At 44.8% G+C, this 27,759-nt stretch overlaps 2 protein-coding genes across 2 annotated transcripts in view; both read left to right on the forward strand.

Moving 5' to 3' along the window:
- Window positions 1–22,880, forward strand: part of LYRM4 (LYR motif containing 4) — a 615,895-nt gene extending 593,015 nt beyond the window's left edge. Inside the window, exon 3 of the mRNA XM_050970566.1 lies at window positions 22,806–22,880. Within this exon, the coding sequence (XP_050826523.1) occupies window positions 22,806–22,865 (60 nt within the window). The 3' untranslated portion in view covers window positions 22,866–22,880. The remainder of the gene's footprint in view (window positions 1–22,805) is intronic.
- PXDC1 (PX domain containing 1) lies at window positions 1,987–27,212 on the forward strand. The gene is made up of 5 exons (XM_009091168.4): window positions 1,987–2,562; window positions 16,148–16,239; window positions 16,526–16,643; window positions 19,373–19,484; window positions 25,561–27,212. Exons 1-5 carry the CDS (start codon window positions 2,307–2,309, stop codon window positions 25,676–25,678), a joined length of 696 nt encoding a protein of 231 aa, XP_009089416.1. The 5' UTR covers window positions 1,987–2,306; the 3' UTR covers window positions 25,679–27,212.
- Window positions 27,213–27,759: the final 547 nt, after the last annotated feature.

Here is a 27,759-nt window from a genome sequence, read left to right on the forward strand (position 1 = left end):
AGAAGGCATTTTATTTGCTTGAGTTTTTTTATATTGAAGAACAGGCAAGACCACCATGTACTGGAACAAGAGGATGGATTACAAAAGCCTGACCTGAACAAAAGGAGCTGTGTGCTCTTTCTACCATACAAAGGTTCACAGTAATTCCTTTCCTTTAAAGCCACACTGAACTCTTGGAACAGCTAATATGTGGTACTTGGGACATGTCTAGCCCAACAGTCATATGGAAACTCTTTCTGTGGTGATCCAAGGTGATTCTCTAGCACATGTTTTGCTCTGTGAAAGGCTACACACCTCTTTAGGGGAAGTGAGTGCCTTCAGGTTGTTTGCTTTTTCTGGTTTTGTACCACAGCTCTGGGTCTGGCACTGTGCTCTGTGAAGTCAGTAGGAATAGGATCTGCTCTGTCATCTTAAGTATCGCCCACCTGTTCTCAAAACCACAGATTTCTCTAAAGAATTGTCTGCAGGTGCAATAGAGCAAGGCTGCAGCAAACAGTCACGTGCCTTTCTGTTTGGAGAGATGAGGCTCGGTTGCTTGTTTGCATTCTTTATATTTGACTGTGCTTCAGAGAGAGCTAAACCCAGTTTTATTATGTAGAAGCAAAACAGAGAAAATATGCAGTTGGGACATCATTGCAATTGTTGGAGTTGCTCTAACGTAGAGGTATGTGGAACCTGAATGATGTAGGCAGCTACTTGCAATGCTATCTATTGAAAAGAGTATGGTTTAGTTATTTAGTTATGCGTTTTACAAAAAACTATTATCTTTCACCTTTGTGCCATCCCATCATGCTTATTTTTACTACCCCAAGATGATCCAGCTGTGATGCTCTCCAAGCACTGCTTTTTGGCTGATCCTTGTGTCAGTGGTCTATTCTGTGGGCTCTGCTGGCTTTTCTGAGAGGTTAAACAGACCTGACTTTTTATCATGTGAATTCTTGACCTCCTGAGCCACAGATGTCACTGTGGCAGAAACTGGCTTAAATTTTATAGTAGTGTGAGTGTACCGACCTCTGACCTTCCCAAATTATACAAACGGGAAGGGTCTCTCCTGCCCTGGGCCATGGCATGACCCAGGGAAGTTCTTCCTATCTCCCTTGGCCCTGCTGAGCCCCTCTGCCTCAGAAAGCCTGATGCCGAAGGCCACTGCCTTCCAGCAGAATTCCGTTTTGGATGATGCATCCTACATCGCTGCGCTGTCATTTGCTTCACCTTCAGTATGTATATCTTAACCCCGCAGCTCCAAGGCATTTGCAGGCATCCAGGCATCTCCCACACACTTCCTTGCTCTTCAGTGGTGCTCCGGTTTTGCTAGATGCCTGCTGCCGACTGCTGCGGCCCCCGCCAGCTCTCCCGTGCCCCGCTCTCTGGGCGTTCGGGCACCGCATGGCATGTGGTACCGGTGGGAAGGAGGGACTGTATCTGCAGCATAAACCTCCCCATCTCCCTGCCGTACGCGATGCTGCTGGAGGCTCCTTCAGGGATGCCGTCCAGCCAGACTACTATTAAAAGGCCCAAGGAGTCCCAGGCACAAGCTGTGTACTCCCTTCCTCCTGTTTTTCCTCTCTGTGCTGGCGCCCCTTCCCACCGGAGGTGCAGGCTCGGTTGCTGGGGGCTCTACCGAGGTTTCCGAGGGCACAGCGGGGGCGCTGGTCCACCCTGGCGGCTGACAGCCTGGCAGTCTTCCTGTTCTTCCCTCAGCTGGCCGGGACGGAGGCTTAAGGAAAAAAAATAAAAACCGAAAAAAAACCTTCTGGGGTCACTGCGAGGAGAAAAAAAATCCTCGTTATGTCTGCGGCGCCTACGAAAACGTCCCGAGAAGGAAGAGTAGGATCCCACCCCGCGGGGACAGCACGGTTCGGCGAAGGGGGTGGGCGCTGGCTGCGGAGCTGGGACCGGAGCGCCCCCCCGCCTTTGGACGGGAGGGGCTCTGCCTTCCTACGGAGCCGAGAAGAAGGGGCCGAGCCACGCTGCTCCCCGCCCCGGAGGGGGTGAGAGCCGTCTTGCTCGGCGCCGGGGACTCGGCGGGGCAGGGTGTCCGAGCCGTCCCCTCGCTGCGGCCGCTGTCTATGAGGCACTAGCGAGCCTCCCTCCAGCGCCGGGAGGCGACACAGCCCCGGCGGGCAGGGCCAGGCCGGGGGGGGCGTGCGGCGGGTGGCACCCCCCTTCTCTCTTCCTCCTCCTCCTCTTCTTCCTCCTCCTCCTCCTCCTCCTCCTCCTCCTTCTCCTCTTAACTTGGCCACGGCGGCGCGGGGCGGTGCGCTTCGCCCTGCGCCGGCGGCAGGGGATGTGCGGGCGGCGGCGGGATGGCTTCGGCCGTGTTTGAGGGCACCTCGCTGGTGAACATGTACGTGCGGGGCTGCTGGGTGAACGGCATCCGGCGGCTCATCATCAGCCGGCGGGGCGACGAGGAGGAGTTCTACGAGATCCGCACCGAGTGGTCGGACCGCAACATCCTCTACCTGCACCGCAGCTACTCCGACCTCGGCCGCCTCTTCAAGCGGCTCCTCGACTCCTTCCCCGAGGACCGGCCCGAGCTGTCCCGCTCCCCCTTGCTCCAAGGTTTGAGCAGCTTCCGCGGCCCTGGCGCTCTCTGCTCGGCGGGCGGGCGGGTTTCGGCTTCCCCGAGGGTGGCGGTGGCCTCTCGGCGGAAAGAAGGGGGTGAGGAGCTGGAGCCGCTGAGAACCGGACGGGGCGGGGGGGCAGAAAAAACTGCGGAGGCGTTTTGCGGTCGGAAACTCCTCCCGGGATGTTGATTTGTGTTTCTCCTTTTTTTTTTTTTTTTTTTTTTTTGACTATACTTTTGGAGCCGAGGGTTCCACGCAGGACGCTGACCCCAGTATCGCTGCTGCTGTCTGCAGCTGTGCTGCTCCGGGCTAGGCTGGGCTGGGGAAACAGAGGGATCTCCGTTGGCGCTGCCCCTCTCCGGTGCCTCCGGGCTCCCCGAGGAAGGGCTGGGGGTGGTTGGCAAGAAAAAGGGTGTAGCTGAGAAATCTCCGCATGTTGCTGTGTTTTCCGCAAAGAGAGGGCAAAGAAAAAGGGCTGCGGCCCTTGCCAGGGGACGGAGCAACTCTGGGAACTGGCATAATTCCTCGCATAACTTCTGCGAAACGGGAATTGCAACAGCGGTTAGTAGAGACGTCTGTTCTCTTCCAGTTTCTGAAGTGGATTAACCAAACTCGAGGGATGTTGTCCATGCTCAGGCATTGCTGTGCAGAAGCAGGATGTATCCTAGATGTCTTGCGGGTTGGGTTTAGTGTGTTTAATTGTTGGGGTATTTTTTAGGCGGAGTTACGTGTTCTACTCTGACGTATTTCAAGTGTGTAGAGTGGTGAGGAGCATCCAGTCATCTGAAAATGGGTGTACGCCTAGCCCTTCAAGTCTCCCCACTTGTTTTAGTTACGACGTAAATTATTTTATTGAACAGGAACGGGCAAAAGCCGATATTCTGTGCCTGATTTTCTCTGTGAGAGGATGGGAAAGTTTTCCCAAGCTCCCACCTTGCTAGTGGGACCCCTTCGCAGAGCGTCTGTGTTTTGCTGTTCTCTGAACTGGGTATCCACTGCTCGTAGAGGTGTAAACCCACCGGACTTCATTCCTGGGCCGTCCCTGTGTGACAGCGAGCTCTGTTCCCTGCCAGTGGCGAGCTCTCCCGGGCCGCCTCCCCAGGGATGTTTTCTGACAGGTGTTTAAAGTGACTCAGGTCTTCTTCCATGCTCCTGCCAGATCCCTAACCTCTGGTGGCGGGCTTGGTTTGGGTTTTTTTATGTGCCTCGCATTAAAACGCTCGTACCTTTCCCTGTCCAAGCTTCCTTGTGTGGCGGGAGCCACAGCCCTCTCCCCGGTTTGTGTCCCCTGGCTCGGGGCTTTCCCGTCCCCTCTGCCGGGAGGTGGCAGCCCGGCCCCGCCGGCGCCGGGCGCTCCGCAGCCACTGGCGGGGCCCGAGTGCCCTCTGCAGACGGCGGGGATGGGCGCAAGGCAGCCCCTGCTCGCTCCGGGCTGCGAGTGGGAGATGTTCGGAGGGCGGCTGTCTCCTCCCGCTTGGGTGCAGACTAGTAATGGGGCTGTTCCTGCTGAAGCCAGACCCCACCTCTTAGCCCGGGTGCGATTTTTACTAGTGCAGTAAATTCTCAGTTACACGGCCTTCAAGTGTATGTAGCACCTGGGCCACGGCTTTTGAGGATGCTGGGTAGGTTTGGAGCGAGCCTGCCTGTGGCCTGCAGGGCACAGCACCTACCGGAGTCGCTATGACTAAAATTTGACGTCCCAGGGTGCCGGTAGTCCTTCTTCCTGGCTTTATGGGACTCTGAAGAATAGCTTGGCAGCTGGACTGGGGTGTGTGCTGTGTCTGGCTGCAAATGGACTCGATCCTTGGCCTGCTGCCCCTCCCAGTGCTCCTTCCCCATTAGTTAATCACAGGAGCTGCTGCTTATCCTAAAGCTCTTCTCATTCCTCAGCGCCTCTCTCAAGCGAGCATGGTTCCTCTCCCGTCTCAAGGCCTGCCAGAGCTTTTACAAAGTATTCGACTTTTTTCACTTCTCTCCGAAGCATTATTCATGCCGTTTGAGCCAGATGGGATTATGGTCCCTTGCACTGGCTTTACTTGACAGTCCCAGGTAGATACACCATTCATGCATGAACAGCTGGGAAAGATTAACCATCTTCAGCCTGTGTTGCTCAATCTCTGCCTAAAACCTAGAGCCTTGGCTTACTTTTATCTCAGGAACAAGTGCACTGCTTTCAGTAGAATGGGGAATGAGCAAAGTATCAGTTCAGAATTTGAAAAATCGAAACCCAGTACAAGTAGATTATGATCTGTTTAGCTTGTTGCAAGGGTGGGGGTTAACTTTGCAACAGAGGCAGAATAAAAATCAGGAGTAGTTTCTAAGCAATTACAGCGTGCGTCACAATTTCAGCAATTCACTGTTTAAAATTGTGCTGCTCCTGCTCTGAAGAAAATTACTTTGCAGAGTATGCTTCTCTGCCTAAAGAACACTTCATCATACCAACATTTTAAATTGGCTGGCCACAGCCTCTGATAACTTGACAAAGTTGAAGCATAAAAATCTCATTTAACTAAGTGACAGTGATGCAAAGCTTTGCATGTAAAGAGAGATTGCATGGGGCATGTCCAGTCCTTACAAAATTCATGGGGTAAGCATGGTTTCTTAATGCCATGTTTAAAAGCAGATGTCCTGCTGTCTACAGTGAAGCTCAATGTACTTAACCCAACAAAAACACCTGACAAAAGCCCATTCTTGTGTGTGTTAGCATTTAGTCATATACATTTGTGTGTATTTATACATATATATATATATATATACACACAAAGGTATTTGCATATGTATGTGTGTGTGTGTGTTTATCTTGGGCTTCCTGAAAGAAGGTGAATATCAGCTGTGCCTTTTATCTGGAGGAAGTGATGAAGTGTTGCAAGCCAAATTTGCATTGCATTGAAGGACTCCAAAGTCCCTGCAGATTTGCCTAAGGAGGGTTAAAAGGACTAGCATTATCCTACAGTTCAGTCAAGCTGCAGTGTGTTACATTTAAGAGATATGACTGAGAGTGGAAACTTGAGCTATTTGATGTTATTAACTTTTTAAACGAAGGTTGTGGTTGTTTTAAAAACGTCAGCAATTTTAGAAAGAGTTGGTTGTTACCTTTATTGCTGGCTTCAGCAGACAGTTCATGCTGTGCAGGAGTGTGCTCCTTTTCTTGCTCAGCATGAGGAAACCATTCTCTCCATTCCTTTCTTGACCCCTCATCCTCTGGGACAGACTTCCACAATGCTCTCCCCTTCCTTATTTGCTGGAGCTGCTGAGTGTTTTAAATTGCAGAGGAGAGCATGGGAGTTGTAGCTGTCTGCAGTGGCTGTTCATCTTAACCTTTCTTAGATATGAGAGGAGGGGAAGTCCCAGGGGGGAGTAGGGCATTCCCACAGTTTTTTCTTGTCTTTGGTAACTAGTAAGAACACATGGCAGAGTGCACTCCCTGCATCTGGAGTGTACACTGATGCTGAAGGCCAAGGACGTTCAGCAACACAAGGCATCTCACTGGGAAGCTGGTAAACAAGGTTAGATATGTGCATACCTGCAGGGTGACTAAGTATGATTCACTGTGATGTTGCCAGTAACTTTGCTAGTATTTTATTTGTCTTTGAAATCTGCCTGTCCCTTGCTCTAGGGAAATGTACAAAAGAGGGTCACAGGAGAACACGAGTTTGTTCACTCCTGCAATGAACACAGCATAATGTTTCTAAACTGCCTGCAAAGTCTACTTTTGAATTTAATCAGTTTTCTTGAGAAAGGCAGAGCTACGGACTTGGAAGCTGACTTAACAGTTGCAGCAGACCAAACAGACATCAAAACTGAGGTACACATCTGGAAAAGGTCTCTTCCTTTCCCTGCCCCCCTCCTTTCCTATTTTCTCTAAATACCATTTGTGAGGAGGTCTCATCTAAGGTTTATCCTTGAACTTGAGCCAGATGCAGTACAGTCAGCAGTCACACACCTCCCTCGCCTCTGACTTCAGTGCAAGCAGAATCAAGCCCTTAAGGAAGCCAAAAGAGCACATTAGCAGCCTTTCAAAACTGGGATTTGTTTTGCCTTTGGAGTGCCAGGGTAGCTTCTGGCAATCCTCCTGTGCACTTGTTTGTTGCCTTTGTTACCAGGACAGAGGCTTAGATTCTCTTCCAATGGAACTGTTCATATTGTACCTACCTGTGGTGCCTGGTCCTGCTTTGATACTCTGAGCTGCCAAATTAGAAGCCCTCTGACAGATTTATTTTATTCCTAGATGGACGTCTCTTTCCAAAGTTCTCGTTTTCCTCCTTTTCATGCCTCCTCTGTCTCATTCTGCTTTGTCATGTTTTTTCCCCCCCTTGCTCTTCTTTCTGTTATTTCCTCTCTGTTCCTTTTCTTTGCCTTCAGGTTTCCCTCCTCCCATGATGTGCGGCCATCCATGGTTATTTATGGCTCTGCAGAACTTCTCTGTTCCCTTCTACCTTGCAGGTGCTCAACCTCTGTCCATCCATAGAAGTTTTCTAGTAGTGGTGATTTCCTAGAGAAACCGTGCATCTTTATTTTGCTTCCTAGCTTAGAAGCAGTCACTTTACCTGCAGCAGACCTGAGTAGTCCCTCACAGAGACTAGGCTGAGCTCTAGCTCCAAGCCTTGTACCTGCCTCTGGCGTGACACCCTCCTGCAGGAAGCAGGGGATCAGCTGTTTTCCATGTCCCAGTGCCTGTGCAGTGGGAAGCTCTTTCAGGGCTGCCATTGGAGAGATGTGCACAGCACAGAGGGCAGTTCCCGAGGAGCCAGCCCAGGAACATTGCTTGCTTGCAAATGCTGTGTTCATAACTTAGTTTTCTATGTGCTGCATTATAGCATTTTTTGTTGTTGTTGTTGTTTACAAGACCATCTGGGAGTGTGATTTATGAGAAGAGGGAGCTCTACAGAAGCAGCATAGTGGTTTCCACAGACAGCAGCTGTTTCTCGGTGCTGTGACAATACAGATAAATACACTGCATCTATTGTGCTCTTCTCATTGTTGACATTGTCAACAGTTCATTAGTGGAGCTTGCTCAAAGCTTCTGTCTGGCAGACAAAAGATGCAGCTCTTGGTTATCAGGCTCTAGCAGAACTGTATAACCAAAATTAAGTTTGTGGCTTTTGGGTTTGTTTTTTTTATCAGCTGAATTTCATGGTTCATTTGTAATAATGGAGATAAATGGAGCTGGCTGTGTTGTTAAAAAGCTAGACACAAGTTGCCTTTTTGTGGTGAACCAAGGCAATGTGTCAGGGAAGGTTTTGGTGGAAAGGAATGGAAATGAGGTGTATTTTTCATGACAGCTCCCACCTGATAAGAAACCAGCATGGTTATAGGAGCTTGCATATCAGATTTTGACTGCTTTGTTCACTCGTATCTCATGTTTCTTTGACATCTTTTTATTTCTTGTGGCTCATCAGGAATCAAGACAAGGAATTCTGTGGGGAAAGCCTGTCTGCTGTGTTCTGTCACCAAAACATGCCTTCTTCATTCCAGAGATCCTGGGAGATCCCATAGCTAATAATACAATGTGTGGAGAACCCATCATCTTGAGGGTCTGGGTTTCTCAGCTTTTAACTTGCCTCCTTTCTTTGCATGGGTATTGGAGTGTGCCAGTGTCCTCTGGTCACGGTCACTTTTGCTTTGGGGGATTTCAGTCAGGCAGTTGTTTGGGTAGGACTTCTCCCCATCCTGCATCTGCTTCATATGAACTGCAAAAGAAGAAAGGTTTGGGCAGGCTTTTGAAAGCTCTCTCTCTTTCTGCATCAAACAGATTTACCTCAGTATCTTCAATAAGTTTGCTACTACCTAGTGGAACTTCTGAAAATATGGAGTAACTCACACGTATTTTGTGTACTGATTTCTCTTTAAAAATTTTGGTCCTTGTCATCAAGCTTAAGAAGGGCAGCACAATGTGATAAATGTCAAAAGTCCACCTCCCTACACCCACCCTTATTTCAGCTCTGCTGTGTCCTTTTAGTTGCTCCCTCAGTAATGCCACCAAGAGGCATCTTGTCAGTGATATTGCATTGATAGCAAATCCTTTGTAAAGGCTGTAGTGACTCCTGTCAAATGAGATGGATGAACTACCCCACAAGGGGAAGGGGCAAGTGTGTCTGCCCCAAAAGAGATGGGTTGAAGAATTAGGTGAGAGGCATCAAAGAGGAATTGCTAGAGCTGCCAGACTTAAGTCAGACCAATGCTGTATCTAGCTCTAGGATCCTGTCCCTGGTGATGAGAACCAGATGCTGCAGAAGGCAGCATAAATAAAAGGCAGAGAACAAAAAAATGACAGTCCTGGTCTCTTGTAATTGAAGATCTGACATCCCTGATTGCCTGTAATTATCTGCCCTTCTCTGGATCTTATCAAGTCTTTGGACTTAAGGGATCCCTGTGGTGTTATTTCTGTAGTTATTGAAGAAAAGTTGTGTGAAACAAGCTTTCCCATCTGCTGGGGTTTTTTTCATTTCCTGCCTTTACATACCCTTGAGGATTTCTTTGCCCCTCTAGCAATCTTTTATCCTTCTTTATCAGAGAGGGGGTAGCTGTTAATGGAAGCTGGTTTGGCCTTTTCAGAATCCAGCCTGAGGTGCCTAATGCCATAGTTCCCAGGTGGCAAGGTTGAGGGAACACATGTTTGGGGTGAGGAGTTATCCTGCCTGTGCAGCTGCTAGGAGGAACGAGGTATAGTGGCTATGAAGCAGGGGAAAATGACAGCTGAAATGGTATTGAGAAGACCCAGTTAAGAAGATGGAGGAGTTACAAAGCAGTGCAAAGGAGCAAAACAGCAGAAAAAATGGGGTTGAGCTGTTTGTCATCTTTCAGACCTGATCCATGTGCCAACTAGCTGAGCTACAGTGCCAACTAGCTTCAGTTTCTGCATGTTTCTCAGGAATGTGGGTCTGTAGGGGGATACAGTGTGGGTAAATGAAGGTGGTATAGAAGGTAATCTTATCCCCCAATGAGTTGCAGCTGGACCAATTACTAAAGATTAGAAGCAGGCCTGATCTTAACAAGCCACACCTGTAGCCAATAAGCACAAGTGGTATAAAAGAGTGGATTGGTGGGATCTGGAGTTAGCTGACTGCTGCAAGGACCAGGAGCTGCCAGTGCTTAGAGGATCTGCCTGTGAGAAACATCAAGGAGGTATGAAGCTCTGGTGATATGAAATCCTTGCACTATGAGGATGTTAGAACTCATGCTAGCTAAGACAACATGGGTTTGTTCAGAAGTTGACTAGATGTAGTCAGCCTGATCTGACTTTGGACCTGGCCCTTCTTAGGGTGAATCAAGTTAGACTCTTTAATTTAATATTATTCTCTAATGACTGGGACCTTCCTTCTATTGCTCCAGCTATGTCCTGGACTGTGCATGTGCACAAGGCTTAGAACATATCTGAGGGAAAGGAGGAATGAGGGGAAAAGGATAAAAAGGTTTTAGCACTGCAGTGGTAATGAATGCTGTAACTGGGGAAAAGGGCACATCTCCCTTTGAAGTCTGGTCAGGAGAGACAGCAAAGTAGTAGTCTCCCATGCAAGGCAGGTTACATGTTTTCCCTAAAGATTTGAAATCCCTAACTACTTCTTGGAGTCTTGTGCACAGAAAGAAGAATGTACTCATGATTTAAATCTGTAAGCCTCAAATCTTTCTTGCAGTGTAGATTAGCAGAACACAGTAGGATTTATTTCTGGATTCATTTTTTACTCATTTTTTTTCCCTTTGATAACTACTCTGCAGTCTCCCTGTAGGGAATGGAAAGACAATTAGATGAGAGGGGTTCAATACAACTTTAATCTTCATGTGCATACTGAAACATACAGCATTTAGGACTGTTGGCATTCCCTCTTGCACCTATCTTCAGAAAGCACACCTTGGCTTCTGCTCTTGCTCAGCTTCCTGTATGTAGAGAACTGATTTTGAGAAAATAGGGCATCTCTTGGACATTCTTTACTCCTGTCCTGACCACAAACATGAGGTGTAGTCCTTCAGACCGGAGGGATGGGGTTTGCCTTCAGTTTGGTGTCATGTATACATAGTGACTTGTACATCTGTAGAAAAATAGACTTCTGTGTGTCATCATTGGCATGACAATACAGATACATACTTGACTTGGGCATGAACTCTACTCTTCCTTGGAAGGCACTAGAGGATTTTTGAGACAATGCTCATTGTGTATGCGGACTGTCAGGACTGCTCTGTGATTTCATTACGAGCCATGAAGCACATGTTGCAATTCCTGTCCTGCTTCCTGTGGTAGAAACATGGGGTGCATTATCTGCGGTTTTCAGAATGTCATTAGCTGCAGATTTGGTGGCTCACAGCAGTAATAGGACAGCCCTACCCAGGCTTGTGTGTCTACATCAGGAGTTGGCTCTCTGTGTGTTCTCCTCTGCTGCTGAGCTCATTTCCTGCCTGTGTGCAGCTCTGGGCCCCTCTCCCACGCTGTGAGCCAGCGTGCCAGGTACACAGCTGCTGGCCTGCTCTCCCAGCCTCCTGCAGCTGCCCCAGCACCAGGGAGCCGGGACAGGAAGAAAGCTGCAGGCTTCTGGTGCTGCTTGTGCCATACTTTTCCAGACACATGTTGCTCTGTGCAGAGTTGTTACTTATGCTTCGTCTCAAACTGAAAGCAAATCCTTTTCAGTCTTAAAGACTCTGCCCAGGGCTCTTGGTCTGGAAAGGGGCAGAGAAAATGTCAAGGATTGAATGAGGTCACTGCTTATGTAATAAAAATAAAGCAGTCTCCCAGGCACAGGTGAGTGCCACACTGGTTTAGGCAATGTCATCCCTCTTGTCACCCAGCCTGTCGGCTCCCCTCTGTGCAGGGTGAAGGAATCTTTGAAGTCTGTGGTATTTAGCAGCAGGGTTTGTGGCAAAAAAAGGAGCCAGCAGGACCCCAGTTTACTGTCGTAAACACTGTGAACATAGGTGTTTATAGCATTTAAGTCACTTGAAATAACAGCTAATTGTCCAAGTACAGTATAGGTAACAAGACAGAGAGCAAAATTTTCCTGGGAGGAGTTTGTGCATGTTTTCCATTAGCAGTCCAGACAAGGTCCAGAGCTGAGAAAAAGGCATGAGAACAGCCTTTCACCATGACCTCACTAACAAATTTCCCAGCTCTGAGTTCAGCTCTGTTGCATGACTGAGCAAGTGAAGAAAGCAGAACTGGTTCCAAGATACTGGCTGCTTTACTGGTATCTTATTTTTATTTTGTATCAAATGGAGTAAGGGTTCTTGGATAGCGAAAGCCCCAGATGGAAATAAAGGCTAGACATGTATTTATGGCCCACGGGCAGAGACAGCAGCCTCAGGACATGTTGTAGCTGCTGTATGGATGCATGACCAGGGGTCCCTCACGCTTCAGATGCATCCATGTTTTGGTGCATTTGTGCCAGGGTTAATGAATGGTGGGGGTGCTGGGCTCTGTCTGCAGTGGCAGCTGGCATGTCTGTGTGTCTGTTTGTTCAGGCGTTTCCAGCATCTGGAGATCCTACATCAGTCTCTGGCATTTTTTTTCCTCTTTCTTTCGGCCTTGAAAAATCTTCCAAACAGGAGAAGGAACACAGGCAAAGGAGAAGCCCCCACAAAGTGAAGGATAGGCCTGGAAACTTGGATGCTGTTCTGTGACCCTTCTTTACACAAATTCTGGCTCCTGCTCAAACCCAACATAGTGCCTGGGTGAGAAAGGAGCTTGGAGCTGCCTCACCTGCAGTCTCTTGCTTCTTCTGTGGAGTCTGGGGTTTCCTGAGGTGAAGTCTTTGACAGGAGTGGTTTGAGATATTCCCTGTTGCTCACCTAATTGTGCTGGCAAAGCAGAAGCAGCTCTGTGTTGTGGTGTGGGAGAGGAAATGAGGTGCAGGGAAGGGTGGGAGCACCTTAAGCCAGTGTTGACACCAGAGATTTTACCCTGTGAAACCCCAGTGTTCCTCATGCACATAGGTGCTGTGGATGATGACAGCAGCCAGTTAGAGAGTGTTGAAAGGGATGGAAAGGAAGGACCAGGAGCTCCACTCCTCCCTGCTCCTTGGGCAGGCAGTGCCTCGCTCTAGTCAGTGTGGTTGGGAGCAGTCTCTGAGGTTGTGGGATCATGGTCTATGACTAACTGAAAACCACAAGAGCATCTGTTAACTTTTAGAAACAGAGACTTGTAGAATTAAGATAAATGAAGGCCTTGCAGAGTTCATGACAACTGCAGAAGAAATTACAGGTTTAAATATATGTATATAAGGCCAGTCAAGTGGTTTCTGTTTGTTTGGGTTGCAGATGTATGAAAAGAAAGGCTTTAGCCTGGCCAAATTGAACTCCTGTATGGGGAATTCCTTTAAGGTCAGCAGCCTTACATCCCAAAGCTGCACATCTGCAATCATTGAGCACATACATAGGAAGCTGTCCAGGCAGATGTAGCACCCTCCTTCCTACGCTGTCTGCTTTTTGGTTTTGACATTACCGAAAGCTTCAGTAAGAAACACTTTTATGGTGTCAGATGTTACAAGTTTTCTGTGCCAGTTTCCATGTTGGAGTGTGGATTTGCATGGCTGGTGTCTTTCCAAGAGGTGGAAGGAGATAATATACCAGAGCTGGAAATTCCTTGTGAATGCAAGAAGCTGTAAAACCTCCCACAGGGTGATCTGTGACAGTGCAACAGGCTGACAGCCTTGTCTGACTTCTTGGTGAAGTATAAAAAGACCATGTGGAACTGCAGATGCTTTCCCTGATTACTAATGAGAGAAGTCCTGACCGCTTGGCTGGTTTTCCTCATGGGATGAATGCTCAGGGTTGTTGCCAAGGTGGTTTTGTTTTTGTTTTTTTTTCTTTTTCTCCCCCTCTCAGTCTGAATATCTTCATTTGTTTGAAAGTATCCCTCTTCCTGGTAAAATACTAGTTCCAACAGTGCATGCTTATCTGGGAAATGGTCCGAGATTGAGGGCAGATTTGAGAGGGAGCAGCTGAATGCTGAATCCCTGGTGGATCAGCGATGAGGTGGGAGCCCCAGCTGGGCAGCCTCTGCTCTGACTATATCAGTGTTTATGCAGAGTGGATCAAGAACAGCAGGAGAAGTGGAGCAGCACCCCATGGCAGCTGACACCAGGGTGGTTGGCTCTGTTTTCTCTGTTTCTTTGATGTGGACTGCAGCACAGCCAGCAGTGCGTTTCTAACATCATGGAGGGTTGTCTGAGCTGTGGGGCCATTGGCAGCTGCTTCTTTCTTTTAGGGAAGATGACAGCCCTTCCATTGAAAAATTTGAACTCAGTCCAAATGTGGGATGGGAATGTATTTGTGGAGGGGCCAAGCAGATCCACCCAGCCTGCACCCCATAGTTAGGATGATGAGGGAATGCAATTCAGGTCTGTAATGCCTAGCACAGCCCAGCTAGTATGCAGTCTGTGGGCCCATGCAGATGAGTTTATTCACATTTACAGCCTTTCAGAGAATTTCCAAGCAAAGCTACCTGACTGTAGTGTACACAAGCCAAAGCAAGACACACACCACCTCTCTTGCCTGCTGGTGTGCATTGCTCTGCTGTCAGGAGAGGGGGTGAGTTGTACCTGGGTGAGGGGATAGCCATGCTGAAAAAACAGGCAAAATGAAGGACTGTTGAGCAAGAGAAAGGCTTATGCAAACAGGGCACTTTAGTGGGACAACTGTCAAGTAAACCCGGTTGCTTTGGAGACAATCTCTGTTTTATTTAGAGCTGTAACTGGAGGAGACCTGACAGCTTCCAAGTCACACTTTTGTCTGGAAAGTTTCTGTGGGATTGTATCTCATTGGTAGCAAGCAACAAGGGCTGGAGCAGACTGAAATTGTTTGTGGATGCTGTTCCCACACTCTGCATGTTTGATGGCTCTGCCTTTGTCTTTTGAATAGGAAGATGCAGATACACTTACTTTAACACAGTATAGTATATTGAAGTGCTTTCTTGTGGGAGCCCAGGAAATTCCTCTGGCTGCCCTGGAGGACTTGAGCCCTTTCCCAGGGGGCTTGGAGACCTTGGCATAGAGACCAAGACCCCTGTGCCTTTGATTTAGCCCTTGGAAAAAACAATTACCAACCTTATATGAACAATTAAGTAGAATGATAGTGAATTTATCACATGGTGAAAAATAAATTTTTTGGGGGTTTTTAGAATGGGGGTTCAGGGGGCAAGATGGAGGAATCTGTGTGTGTCCTGCCTTTCTCCTTCTTCTTGGCCTCCATTTTCTGCTGTGATGTTGGCACTTTAGATTGGTTTAGAGTAGAAGCTCACTGTCTAACATAGATGATAGGTATTGGAAAGTAATTGTAAATATTGTACATGTAGTTTTTAGTTTAAAAAGATAATACCGCCCCAGGGGCAGGCAGAATGCCTCTGACTGTCTTGCTGAGCAGACCTCGGCAGGACAGGAGAAAGAATTTCATAGATAAGGAACAATAAACAACTTTGAGACCAAGAAATGAAGAGCTCTAACTCTTTCTTCAAGCACCGGGCTGGGAAAAGAGACTTTTGAGCTTTTCTCGGGGTCACTCTGACCAGCTAGAAACCCCAGCACTTTCTCACAGACTGCTTTGCAGTTTTTTAATTTTGATGGTTCTAATTGATTGTGTCTTTTCCTGTTCCAGCTTTTTGTTTGGTTTTTTGTTTGTTTATTGTGGCTTTTTATGTTTAATAATTTCTCTTAGGTATTTCATTTTCATGGGTGTATCCTGCTCCTTGGAAAAGATGCACAAATATAGAAGTTAAATGGTGATTTGATTAGAAAAAGTGGGTTGCAAATATCAGCAATAGAAGGCTCACTAGAGGGATGTGAGATTTTGGGATTTACTTCTCCTTGTATGCCCCATACATGCATCTAGCCTGTGCTGTATTTCCTTCAGTCTGCTGGAGGAGGGGAAAGTTAGAGATGTCCTGCAGATTATCCATACAAAATATGGTATCAGTGTTTGACATCACCATACCTAGCAAATCCATATTGCATTGAAATGCATCATTCAGGACATTGGGCAGTGAAATTTCAGTCTTAATTCCTCCTGCAACACTGTGATAATTCAGTGACTGAATAGATGAAAAAAAATCCCAACAGTTATCTTGCACTTGGAAAACATGATACTGACAAATTTTCCTTGGACCACTCACTGGGGCTTACAGTCAGAGAAAACACAAAACTTCTCTCAAAGCCCTTTGTTTAGCTTGTGTTTATTTTTTCCCCCTCTTATCTGTAGGAAGTGTCTTTTGGTTTTCTTGGGTTTTCTATTGCTTTATTTTCAGGGGAAAAAAGGATGAATAATGGTTCTTGGAAGCAGAAAGTGGGCTGTTTAACTATCTCTGCTGGGAATGCTGTGTAGTGAAACTGTGGGTGAGGGAGTAGGTGGTTCTACTTCTGCTTGTCTTGCAATTCCTACATATGGTCATAAACAGCTGAGTTTGTGTCAGGCTTGCAACTCTTCTTGTAAACTACACCCACCTCAGTTTTGGGTACATGCTTTATCATCAGTTGGTTTAAAAGACATTTCTGGAAGGTATATTTGAGGTTGTTCCACATCTTCCCGAGGGGGCACTTCTGGCTGCTAAAGTGTGCCTAAGTGAGCTTTTGTTTATGCTTATGATCTGTTTACTTTGTTTCTAGGGCTCATCACAATAAAAGAAGCCCATGATATAGAAGCCAGACTTAATGAAGTGGAAAAGCTTCTGAAGACTATTATAAACATGCCCTGGAAGGTGAGCAAGCCAAGTTCCAATTTAGCCCAGCTTGACTCCTCCTTCCTGGTGACATGCACTCTCATGCAGATTAGAATATGATGGGCTTTGCCAAACTCTGAAAGAAGTAGCAATTTATTGAGTAACTTGGAGAAATGCTGGGTGCCAGAACTGTGTAATGATGCCTCCAAGCTGTCACTTATTATAAGTCTTTTTGTCATACTATGGAGGGGTGGAAATGAAGAAGAGGGACAAAACAAATTACTGGTTAAAAATGGATGTCTGTTTTTATTTCTCTCTTTTTAAGTATTCAAGGTCTGAAGTTGTCCTCACATTCTTTGAGAGATCTCCTTTGGACCAAGTTCTAAAAAATGACAATGTCCATAAAATTCAGCCAAGCTTTCAAAGTCCAGTTAAAATATCAGGTAAGAATTGTTATCTACCTGCAGTTGACACAAGAACTGAAGAATGAAAATTACTTTATTTGCTGTTCCCATTATTATTTCTCTGTCAACAGTTCAAAATGTAGTTCTCAATAGTGCTTTGTGATACAGAGCATATAATTTACCTTGTAATACTGTGCAAGGTGCATTCAGGCAATAAAGTGGCAGGTGAAATGGGAGGCTGACAAATGCAAAGCAGTGAATGTGAGGAAAATGCAGTCCTTACTGCACATCATCACAAATGATAGTGCTGTTAGCACTTAAAAAGGTGATTTTGAAGCTATTGATACAGTTCTGTGAAAGGGTAAGCTTGGTGCCAAGAATGGGCAATATCAGCAGTGAGAATATTAGGTATTATTAGGAAAGGAGAAGGAAACAGAGGAGAGGAGCATAGCCCCCTCTTGAATACAATATGCACAATTTTGGTTTCTTCATCTCAGGATATGAGAGAATTTAAAATTATACAAATATAGGGCGAGGATCCAAGTTGTTGAACAGCTTGTCTAAGAAAGGGGTTAATTAAAGAAGGACACCTTCACCTGTGAGATGAGATGACAGACTGATATGATGGAAGTCCACAAAGCTGTGAATAGAAGGAGGTCAAGTACCCTGTACTTCTTATGAAACGAGCTGTAGGTTACCCAATATCATTGACAGACAACCGGCTTTAACAAACAAAAGAAGGGTTATAATATTATTTTGTTTCTGTACAAACCATAGTGAAGGAGTGGAACTCACTGTCATAGGATATGGTGGAACTGAAAGCAGAAGTGACTTCAAAAGGGAGTTAGACAGGGAAGTGGAGGACAAATACATAGAAACCTGTCACAGGTGGAGACATAGGGGGTTCTAAGCCACAGATTGCTAGTGGGTAAAGTGGAGAGCCTACCCTTGCCTATTCTTTTAGCCCTTCCCCTCTTCATCTGCTACTGGCCATTGTCAAAAGGTCCATGAGCTTCTAGTGTGCCTGGTTTTATATTTCTATACTGAAACACAATGTTTCAACCTAGTGCCAACTCCTGGTTTTGTGACACCAGAAGAGCTTATTTATAGGTAATTGCAGTGAAATACTACATAGTCCTCCAAGGTTTATAATATTGCAAGGAGCTGGTATCAATTTTCTTTGGTACAAACAAAGCTATCTCAGCTGAATAATAGCATGTTTTAATTCTAAATTATTGTTGGTAGTGATGAGTCATACCTAATTAACTGGAGGGAGATTCTCCTGTCTATGCAGCTGTCTAGAAGCATCTTGTGGTAATTAATTTCATAATTCAAGTGATTGCTGCAATTAATGCTAAGAACATAGGTGGAAATTTGATGTTAATTGATATTTGCCTCATCTGGATGTTGCACAATGGAAATGGTTCAGTGTCTGGCAGTGCTGTCAGTAGATGGCAGTAAATGATAATGGGTGAAGCAGTTCATGCAGCAGTGAAATGCTGTAACTCTTAGGTCAAGTCAAGGACACTAGGAAAATGCTGACATTCCTGTTACTCATAGTGCAGCTCTCTACCTGGCTTGCAGTCTTGGAAAAGCAGGCAAAAGGTTTTGTATCCTCTGAAAAAACAAACTGTTCCCTGAAGGGTCCTGCTCAGAGTGGTAGGTGGTGGAGAAGAAAGGGCTGCCCTCTAAGATGAAAGCTGAATTTGAATTTATGGTGTAAATCTTATTTTACCATCATACAATGGTGGCTCAAGATGAGTCATGTGAAATGTGATTCTGCTGGGGTTCAATGTTTTTGCAACCCCCAAATGTATTCTGCTAAAGTGAGCTGCAGTAAAATATGGAATGAAAGTCTAAGATGAGTCTTGAAGTGTGTATTGGCTTTACCTTTATGCAGGAGCATGTAATGTTAAAAAAAGTTACCTCCTCTCTCATGCCTCATCTCCTGTTCGTTGCTACAACTGTATATATATAGATGAAATTTGTTGGTGTGTTTTCTGCCTGCCATATTTTGTGCTACAGACTAATTATTTTTCTTGTGCTGAAAATGCAAGGCTGTAACATAGGGTCATAGTGTCTTGAGGCACATCAAGAGTTATCCTACTAAGTCTTATTCTACTGCCACTAAGTCAGTGCTGATTTTTTTTTTTGAAAAGTGCATTTGTTTTGTGTTGGTCCCAGCTTCATCCAAAATTTTGTGACCAAAAGAAATCCTTGTGATTTGCCTAGTTTGATTTTTCCATAGAGCACAGTTGTGGATTAACTTCTCATTCACATCAGATACGGTTATTTAGTTATCAATTCTCCCCATGGTAGTAAGTCAGTGGAATTAGGTGTAAATTTTAGATATTCTGTATTGGAGGCTTCTAACATAGAAACAAATAAGCAGTATCAAGGGCAGTGTAAAACATGGTATTTCTTTATCCATCTTAGAGGTTGAATTAACTTGTAAGGTCACTTTTCATTTCCCTTGTTATGTCTTTTTTGTTTTTGCTTAAGCCTAGGACTGTCTAAGAAAAATACAGTTATGTTTTGGTAGTGGTAGTTGCTTCAGATGCTCTGTGTCATTAATTGGTTAGGTGAATAAAATTACTTAAGCACTGTCAGTTTGCAGATTTAAGAGGCTGTGAAACCAACTCTTCATTCCTACTTTCTTGCAGATTTTCAATGTCATGTGCACTTATCAGTTCATAGCCATGTCAATTACATACACAGTTATTTTCCAGCTTTTTTTTTTAATCTTGTTTTCTTTCTTCTCCCAACAGAAATCATGCGATCAAACGGATTCTGTTTAGCCAACACTGAAACAATAGTCATTGACCACAGTATACCTAATGGAAAAGAGAAGCACCTGGATGTAGATTCAGCAGAACATTTGTAAGTGGAGTTTGAGCAAGAGCAATGCTGTCACCTTCCCTGTAGCTTGCCCAACCCCCTAGCAAAATGTTATTGTCTGCCTAAGAGCAAGATTGGTACAGCTGTCATCCCGACTGGTTAAAGGGTACTGGGCCTGATTGCTAACACTTCACAGCAATTTCCTGTTAAAGTGGGTAAAAAGGGAGAATGATTGACCCCAGAGTGATCAGTCCTCTGTATATGAAAAGAGACAAGTCGTTGCCATAGGGGTGCTGCAAAGGGAGAACAGAATTATTTCTTTCTCCCATGACTGTGAAGAGATCTGGCTTGAGCCCAAACTTGGAAATTTAAACAGCCTAATAAATATCATATTGTGCTACAAGGATAGTAGAATGTTTGAGAAGCAAAACACTGTCCTCAGAGGGGAACACATCCCTGAAAGGTCATAAACTGAACAAAGGTCAACAGCTGCACAGCTGGGACTTGGTAGCCTGTGTATATCCTTAGGGAAAAGGCAAGTTAGACCGGTTTCATTGGAAAGTTCTGCTTCCTAATGCATATAGGTATTCTGGGGTCAGAAACCTGTAACCAGGAGGGCTTCTGTGGCCATAAGCTAAAGCACAAGGAGTTCCATCCCAACATGAGGAAGAACTTCATTATGTTGAGGATGAGCACTGGAACAGACAGCTCAGGGAGGTCATGGAGTCTCGCTCTCTGGAGGCATTCCAAACCCACCTAGACATCTTCCTGTGTCACCTGCTCTGGGTGACCCTGCCTTGTCAGATGGTTGGAGTGAATGGTCTTCAGAAGTCCGTTCTAACCCCAACCACTCTGTGATTCATGTAGGTCTTAAGTCAGTGACTGTATTCACAGATGGAAATATGCTTTTACAGATTTCTGTTATATCAGGTGATTGATATTTCAATGAGCTTCAGGTAGTGAACCTAATATTTTTGATGAGAAATGTTGACCTACTTTTTCATTAGACCAGTCAAATGAAGGAAAGACAATACTGAAAGACTTCTGGACCCTTTATCTTTGAATGCAATGAACTGTCTTGTCATATTTGAAATGCCAGTCTGTAACAAGGTTCAGAGCTTGGCAATGTTTTGCCAGAGGCTGGAGAGTATGTCTGGCTCGAGTGTATTTTCTTGAAGTCTTTTTATTAACTTAGCACTTAGTGTTTTGAACCTTGACCTTGCTAACAGCATTTAAGCTTATAAGGTTGTCATAATGAGGCTGAAATGGCACACTAGAGGTAATTCTGTAAGGCCAATACCTGGAAATTAAAATTATTATAGTTCACAGTGGATCACTCTTTGTACTGAGAGTGACAAATTATATGAGAAAATTACCAAAGAAAGCCTTTTCCTGCCTTACTTTGATTTTTTTTCTTTAATTGTTTAAAAAATATTTATACCTAGTTTTGATTTTAAAAATGTGCTCCAGCCCAAGCAAAACTAACCAGCCTGGGATCAGCAACTACCATCATCTAACTGTCATCCCATTGAAGTTAGACACTGTTAAGGTCAGAAAATACTAATGTGACAAAAACTGAATGGTAGCCATAGTTTCCCATAAACTGTGGTGGAAGAAATGCATTTAGAGTAATAGTCTGACTTTGTGCATCCTGACTTAGTTTAACTTTCCAAAGGATGTGAAGTTAATAAATTTCCAATGTGTGTTTTATATGGTGCCCTATATTTTCCCATCCCACAGATGTGTTTTATAGCCAAGACATAATAGCCAGGAGATAGTGGAACCAGTGTAGCACAGCTGTTTTGTAAAAACTGAACCTTTTTTCAAAAGCAGAGATTTTCTATACTGTTGATTTAAATGTATGTTATTAGCCCAGAAAGGAAACTTGAAAATCTTTCAAATCCTATGCTGCTCCCTTTTGGTGTCAGTAAAGTTGGATTTATGGTGTGTTCTACCCTGAAATCAGAGTTAATTCCTTGTGGACTTGATATCCTCAGATGGGAATTTTTCCTTTCAGCTGCATTAAACTCTTTATGACTTCTGGATTTTGGCTGCTGATGGACTTGAATGAGACATTTTGCAGAGCAAACCTGTATTTTGTGGGAACAAGTGCTTGAAGCTTCAGCAGGAAGTGCTCATTCCCTATACTGGTTAGCTGTGTAGCCTGCAGAGCTTCCTGCCCAGTGATCCATCAGCTGAAAAGTCTCACACTTTTGCAAAAGAAACCACAGCACTTTTCCAAATTGCAGTTGCTTACTCTGTTGTTCTGAAGTAGATCTTTTCTGCTTCCTTCATTTTCTCTCTGATTTTAGTTGGCAGTACACCACACTGTTGTAAACTATAGTGAAGCCAGTGGGCTCAGCATCCATATGGCATGACTAGTCCTTTTGTGTGTGGTTCTTGGAGTGTAGTCTGAAGTCCTTTTGAAAGAAAAAGGTGATAAATAAATGCATTTGAACTCATGGATTGGTTTTTACAGAGGTACCTTTCTCTGCAAAGACTGTTTCCACTTCTGTCTTCTAGGCCAGCAGCAGAGTCTGTGGATTGGATAAATTTCTTTTTTGGCAAATTCACCCCAGTACCGGAAGGAGGCCTGCAAGAGAGGAGTAGAGGGAATTTTCATGGAGGCATGTGATAGGATAAGGGCGGTGGCCTTAAGCTGAAGGAGAGTAGGTTTAGATTAGCTATTAGGAAGAAAATCTTTAGATAAGGGTTGTGAGATAGTGGAACAAGTTCCCCAGGTTGTGGATTCCCCATCGCTGGAGGCATTCAGAATCAGGCTGGATGGGGGTCTGAGTGAACTGACCTAGTCTAGGGTGTCCCTGCCCATGTCAGGGGCATTGGAACTAGATGGTCTTCAAGGTCCCTTTCAAAACCATTCTATGATATGTGCATCTTTTAAATACTTCCAGTGGCAGTGACTCAACCACTTTCCTGGGCAGCTTGTTCCAATGCTTCATAACCCTTTTAGTCAAGAAATTTTTCCTAATATCTAATCTAAACTTTCCCCCATAGAACTTGAGGCCCATACTTCTTGCCCTGTCACTTGTTACCCAGAGAAGAGTCCAACCCCACACCTGGCTACTCTATTTTCAGGCATCTCTAGAGAGTGATGAGGTCTCCCCTGAGCCTCTTCTTCTCCAGCCTAAGTAACCCCAGCTCCCTCATGGACTTCTCATCAGACTTGTGCTGCAGACCTTTCACCAGCTCTGTTGCCCTTCTCTGGATGTGCCCTCAATGTCCTTCTTGCTGTGAGGGGCCCAGAACTGGACGCAGCATTCAAGGTGCAGCATCAGCAGTGATGAGTACAAGGGGAAAATCCCTGTCCTGCTCCTGCTGGTTATTATTTCTGATACAGGCCAGGATGCCATTGGCTTTCTTGGCCACCTGGACCCACGCTGGCTCCTGTTCAGTCACTGCTGACCAGTGCACCCAGGTCATTTTTTGCCAGGCAGTTTTACAGCCAGTCTGCCCCAAATCTGTAGCTCTGCATGGGGTCACTTGTTGTGACACAAGTGCAGGACCCAGCATTTGGTCTTGTTGGAGCTCACACAAGTGGCTTCAGCTGATCAGTCTAGCCTGTCCAGATCCCTCTGGGAAAGCCTTCCTATCCTCCAGCACATTGACATTCCCACTCAGCTTGGTGTCACCTGCAAACTGACAGAGGGTGCACTTGATCTTCAGACCATTAATAAAGATATTCAACAGGACTGGCCCCAAAAGTGAGTCCAGGAAAACACTGCTTGTGAAAGGCTACCAAATAGATTTAGCTCCATTCACCATCCCTTGCTCTTTGAGCCCAGCCACCAGTTTTTTACCTAGCAAGCGAGTCCAAACCGTAAGCTTCTATGTTGTTCCCTCTTCTTCCTGGTGAATGGGAGTAGCAAATCTATTGCATTAACAGAGGTTAAAATGATAAAGAATTTTGTCTTGCAACACAAGTAGTAGGCTCTTGCAAAAGTGTGTCTGTCAAGGTACTTAGAGGAAAAAGATTAAAGGCAGCAATTCAGGCATTTAGGAATCTGAAGGTCCATAGTAGAGTTGCAGAATTTATTTTGAAAGACCTGTTAGTAACAGCACAAAAGCATTTTGGCTGTTGGTGTCGTTCACAGCTTCTGACTGTGGTAAACAGTCCTGGTTTCTTGAGTTTTGTTTTGTGTGAGCACTCCACAACGGTGCTTTGCAGTCTGCTGTGCACACGCTTCATTTTTGGTGGCAAGAAAAGCTTTCTCCTTAACCACAGCATCTGACATCCACTGCTTTGCTCCTCACGTTCTGCTTGTAGTAACCTATCAGTGAGGCTGGAGAACCACAAAATCTGTGGGACCTTTCAGATGTAGTAATGTAGCTTTATGCTGATAAGAGAAAAAGAGCAGAATCTGAATAGCCTTCTTGACTCCTCTTCCACTTCCTTCTCTCTATCTGCCCCACTGGTATTTCATAATCTGTTGTTTCTGGATTGCTTGCTGCCCATAAGACAGCACAATGTGATCTGTGAAGTATTTTCAAGATACCAAGTCAACTCCCTCATGCACTCATTCCCACACATGCAGGCAAGTAAACAGCCTGGAGGGACTAAAGGAATGAGAGTAATAAACATTCAAAGTTCAGTCTCATTGCTGTTTCATTTAAAGTGAAGAGCTAAGCCACAGCACCGCGGGAGAAAATCCATGAGTTTCTGCTCAAAAAAAATCATCTTTGTTTTGGCTCTCATAGTTGAAAAAAAAAAAGAGATGAGAAGGACCAAGAAGGAGTATGGAAAAGACAGAACTTGTGGCCATATGTTGAAGGATGTGTAGACCAGGCTATCCTATAACCCATGATAGTTCTAAATAAAATTTTGGGAAGAGATGAGAGTGGGAGACTTATCTGTTTGTTTGCCCCACCACCCTTCTTCAGGTCCTCTGAAATACTTAATTCTAACTTAGGTCACCCTCTAGGGCAATCTTAGAGGGATGTCTACAGTTGTTTCACATATCTAAAGAGTCTAATTAGTTCATGTTTAGATGGGATGCAGTTTTAAATAATAGTAATTTTAAAGCTCATCTGTTTATCTGCCATTCAGAGAGCTGCAGTGGGCCAGCTAGGCTGATAAAGGTGTTAGAGACACATGCTAAAAGTGAGAGCTAGGTTAGAATTTCTTTTTCCATCTTGTACAGTTTTTCAGTTTCTACTTCCTTTTATTTCTTACTCTGTCACAGTGAATTAAATTTCTTTCAAAATATTAAAGAGAGAGTTTGAGAAAAAGAAACTTTACAGTTCTTCAAACCCCTTTTAGAACTGAGGTGAAATTTAGTCCTTGGCCTGCAGTGACTGTATTTAACTGCTAGGCTATCTGGGAAGAAGATAATGTTTCTTACTGCAGAAATTCAAGCCTTCCCTTGAAATGGGAATGTGTGTAACTGTGAGAAGTGTAGGTTCTAACAGCTTGATGCCTTCTGGTTGAGAGTTGGTATGAAAGAGTAGGTAATTCTTGCAAAAGTGCAGGTTATGAAACCGGTGTTGGGAATTGGGGAGGAAAATACCAAAACAAGCAAAACTAACTTTGGGAATCTTTTTATATTTGTAGATTCTTTGATTGTCAAAATCTAAACCTTGTACCAGAGGAAGGGCAGCTAGACTCTGGAAGAAGGACACTAGTAATTTTTTCCTTCCTATGTTAGACACTTGACCTCTTACAAAAGCCAAAGCCAGAGAAGGTGCCTGTGAAGTGAAAGACTGAGAGTCCAAATTCAGATGTGAAACAAAAGCAGTTTCTTTTTCACTTTTATGTGAGAAGTGAGGTATCATGAGTTGTTGACACATGTTGTGGGAACAAAATAGAAGGATGTGGACTTCAGCTGCATGATTCGCTCTTACAAGACTCACTTGCTGCTCCCTCCCTCCCTCCCTAGTAGCTTTGAAAGTCAGGGGTCACAAGATTAATTGCTTGCATTCACCATGGTTCTCACTGGCCCATGGTTTAGTCATAAACACATGAGTATAGGAGATGAAGGAGGTGTGGATGAAATCAGCTCCAAGTTCTTCTCCCACTCCCTTAGTACTTCTTTCCCCAATTCCTTTGATTTTCTAAATGACTTAATGCCTTTTGGTGGTTTTTTTTTTTATCTCTCCTTAGGTTTGAAAGTGTTAGTGACTTTACCTCAGAGCTGGAAGACAGTGATGATCCAACAGCTTATGTCACCAATTTGACATACTACCACCTGGTCCCATTTGAGACTGACATTCTGGATTGAGGCTGCTCAGGGGTGCAGCCAGCCACATCCAGCCAACCTCTTTGTCCATAGGTTCTGCTGTCTCTGGCATTGCATCTCTGGGAATAAGGCTGTGCAGACAACACCAACAGCAGGGAAGCTGCAGCAAGAGCGCCGCAAAGCTGGTTTTATATATCCTCTGTTGTGTGTTATGGAGACATCTTGTGAGGAGTTATCTGCTTTGCTGCTGACAGTAAACTCACTTTCTGTGAAAGCAAGGCAGCAGAGGCTTCCTGGGGATCAATGAAATCTCTGCTATGTCTGTGGGAATTGCCACCCTGATGCAGCTGTCAGAAACTTGTGCTGAAGCAGGCACGAGTCACCCGCGCTGCTTGTGGTGCAAGTCGAGTTCCCCTTTTAGGATACCGCCAGAAACTTCCTGGGATGGCGTGACCACACTTTTTATGCTTTGTAAGCAAGAAGACAAGCAAACCAGCTGAACTTTGTCAGTTCCCTCTGCAGTTGCTTAATGGAGGTCTCGTGGGTCGCTCTTTGCTCAGCTACCGGATGATTGGTGCCTTACACGAGATGTCAGAAATACCATTGAGTGCCTCCAGGACACAGAACACACGAGCTGACAGCTTTACTTCTTTTAATCATGGGCTTTTGTGTAATCACTGGAAGGGCGACTGCTCTTTCCTGGAATAGTAAAGCAGACAGCAACTGGCATTGCAATGAGCTGTGTATGATGTTTGGGTACCCGGATGGTTTTGGAAGTCTGGAAGGCCGATGGGAAAGCTGAGCTGCTCCACTAAGAAGGGTCAAGGCTACGGCAGGCACTTTGATAATATTTTATCTTTTCATGTGGACCAGCATATATGAATGGTGCTTACAGATGTTTACATCAGAGAGATAATTCCCTATGCATATTTCTTCCCAGAGGATGGGAAGGAAGACACTGAGATTTATGTTGTGTTTGGACTGAAAAAGGATGATAAGCTGCAGTGTGCCTAGAGTGGTAGGAAAAACAGTCTCTCCACTGCCACCCTGTCTCAAGGAGTTTGTCCAGCTTTCTGAGATCTGCCTGGAAGGGTCACGTGCAGGCCTCCTTGTTGTGTAATGCTATGGATTTCAGCAGAGGTAGGACAGTGGGAGCAAGAGTGGGATTGGACCCTGCAGCCTCTTGACTGTTGAGCAGTGCAATGTTAATGTCTCCTTGGGGTCTCTCCCTTGCAGAGCACCCTGAATTCCTGGCTCTCACTGTGAGTGCTCAACACTCACCAGCATGACCTTTCATTGAGCTTTTTGCCATCTGTTTGCAAATATTATTTTGAAGGGACTGAAATGGAAAGAAATGCATTTTTGGACATGTTTCTTGGAGAAGAGGCTTGTTTTGTCCTGAAGAAGCTGATACAAGTCCCTTCTGCAGACCTTTCATTTCTATCTATAGAATAACAGTAAAACAGAATTTGTTAATGTAAATAATAAATTATTAAGAATCCTAATTCTTTTACACAGTATGTTTTTAAAATATATTTTAATGAAATAAAGTAAAATATAACTCACCTTCAGTACACTTCTGCAGCTTCAAACAGTGCCTTTTTTTTTTTTTTTTTGGTATTGTTTTGATTACACTTTCCCAGACATGTCACATCTTCTTTCTTTTCCCCATAGTTTCTGAAACATGCTGAGTAATAGCAATTTCTGTGCCCCACGTGTGATTTATACTGTAGACAGGGTGTTCTGGAACCTCTGCCTAGCTGTTGATCTTAGGTCTAGGTGTTTGTGGTTTAATGCCACTCAGCTTAGTGGAAGATTTCTGTATTTTCACTATCATCAGTGAAATTAAATTTGGACATGATTGTTTTTGAAGATGAAGCAGATTCTTATAAGGTAAATTTCTGTAGTAGAAAGGAATATGTCATTACTTACTCAAAGACTTTCTGAGCAGCCTCTTCAATTAGAATTGGGAAGATTTTTTGTTTGTTTTACTCTCATTAGTTTTAATTCTTCTGCTAGTGTTCTTAGTTAACCGTGATGAAGTAGAAATAGCATCTGGTAGACATGTGTATTGGACTGGATACTGGAATATTTTATTTCAATTCCTGACCTTGCTGTCAGCT

Source organism: Serinus canaria, chromosome 2 (assembly GCF_022539315.1).
Source record: "Serinus canaria isolate serCan28SL12 chromosome 2, serCan2020, whole genome shotgun sequence".
Lineage (NCBI taxonomy): Eukaryota > Metazoa > Chordata > Aves > Passeriformes > Fringillidae > Serinus > Serinus canaria.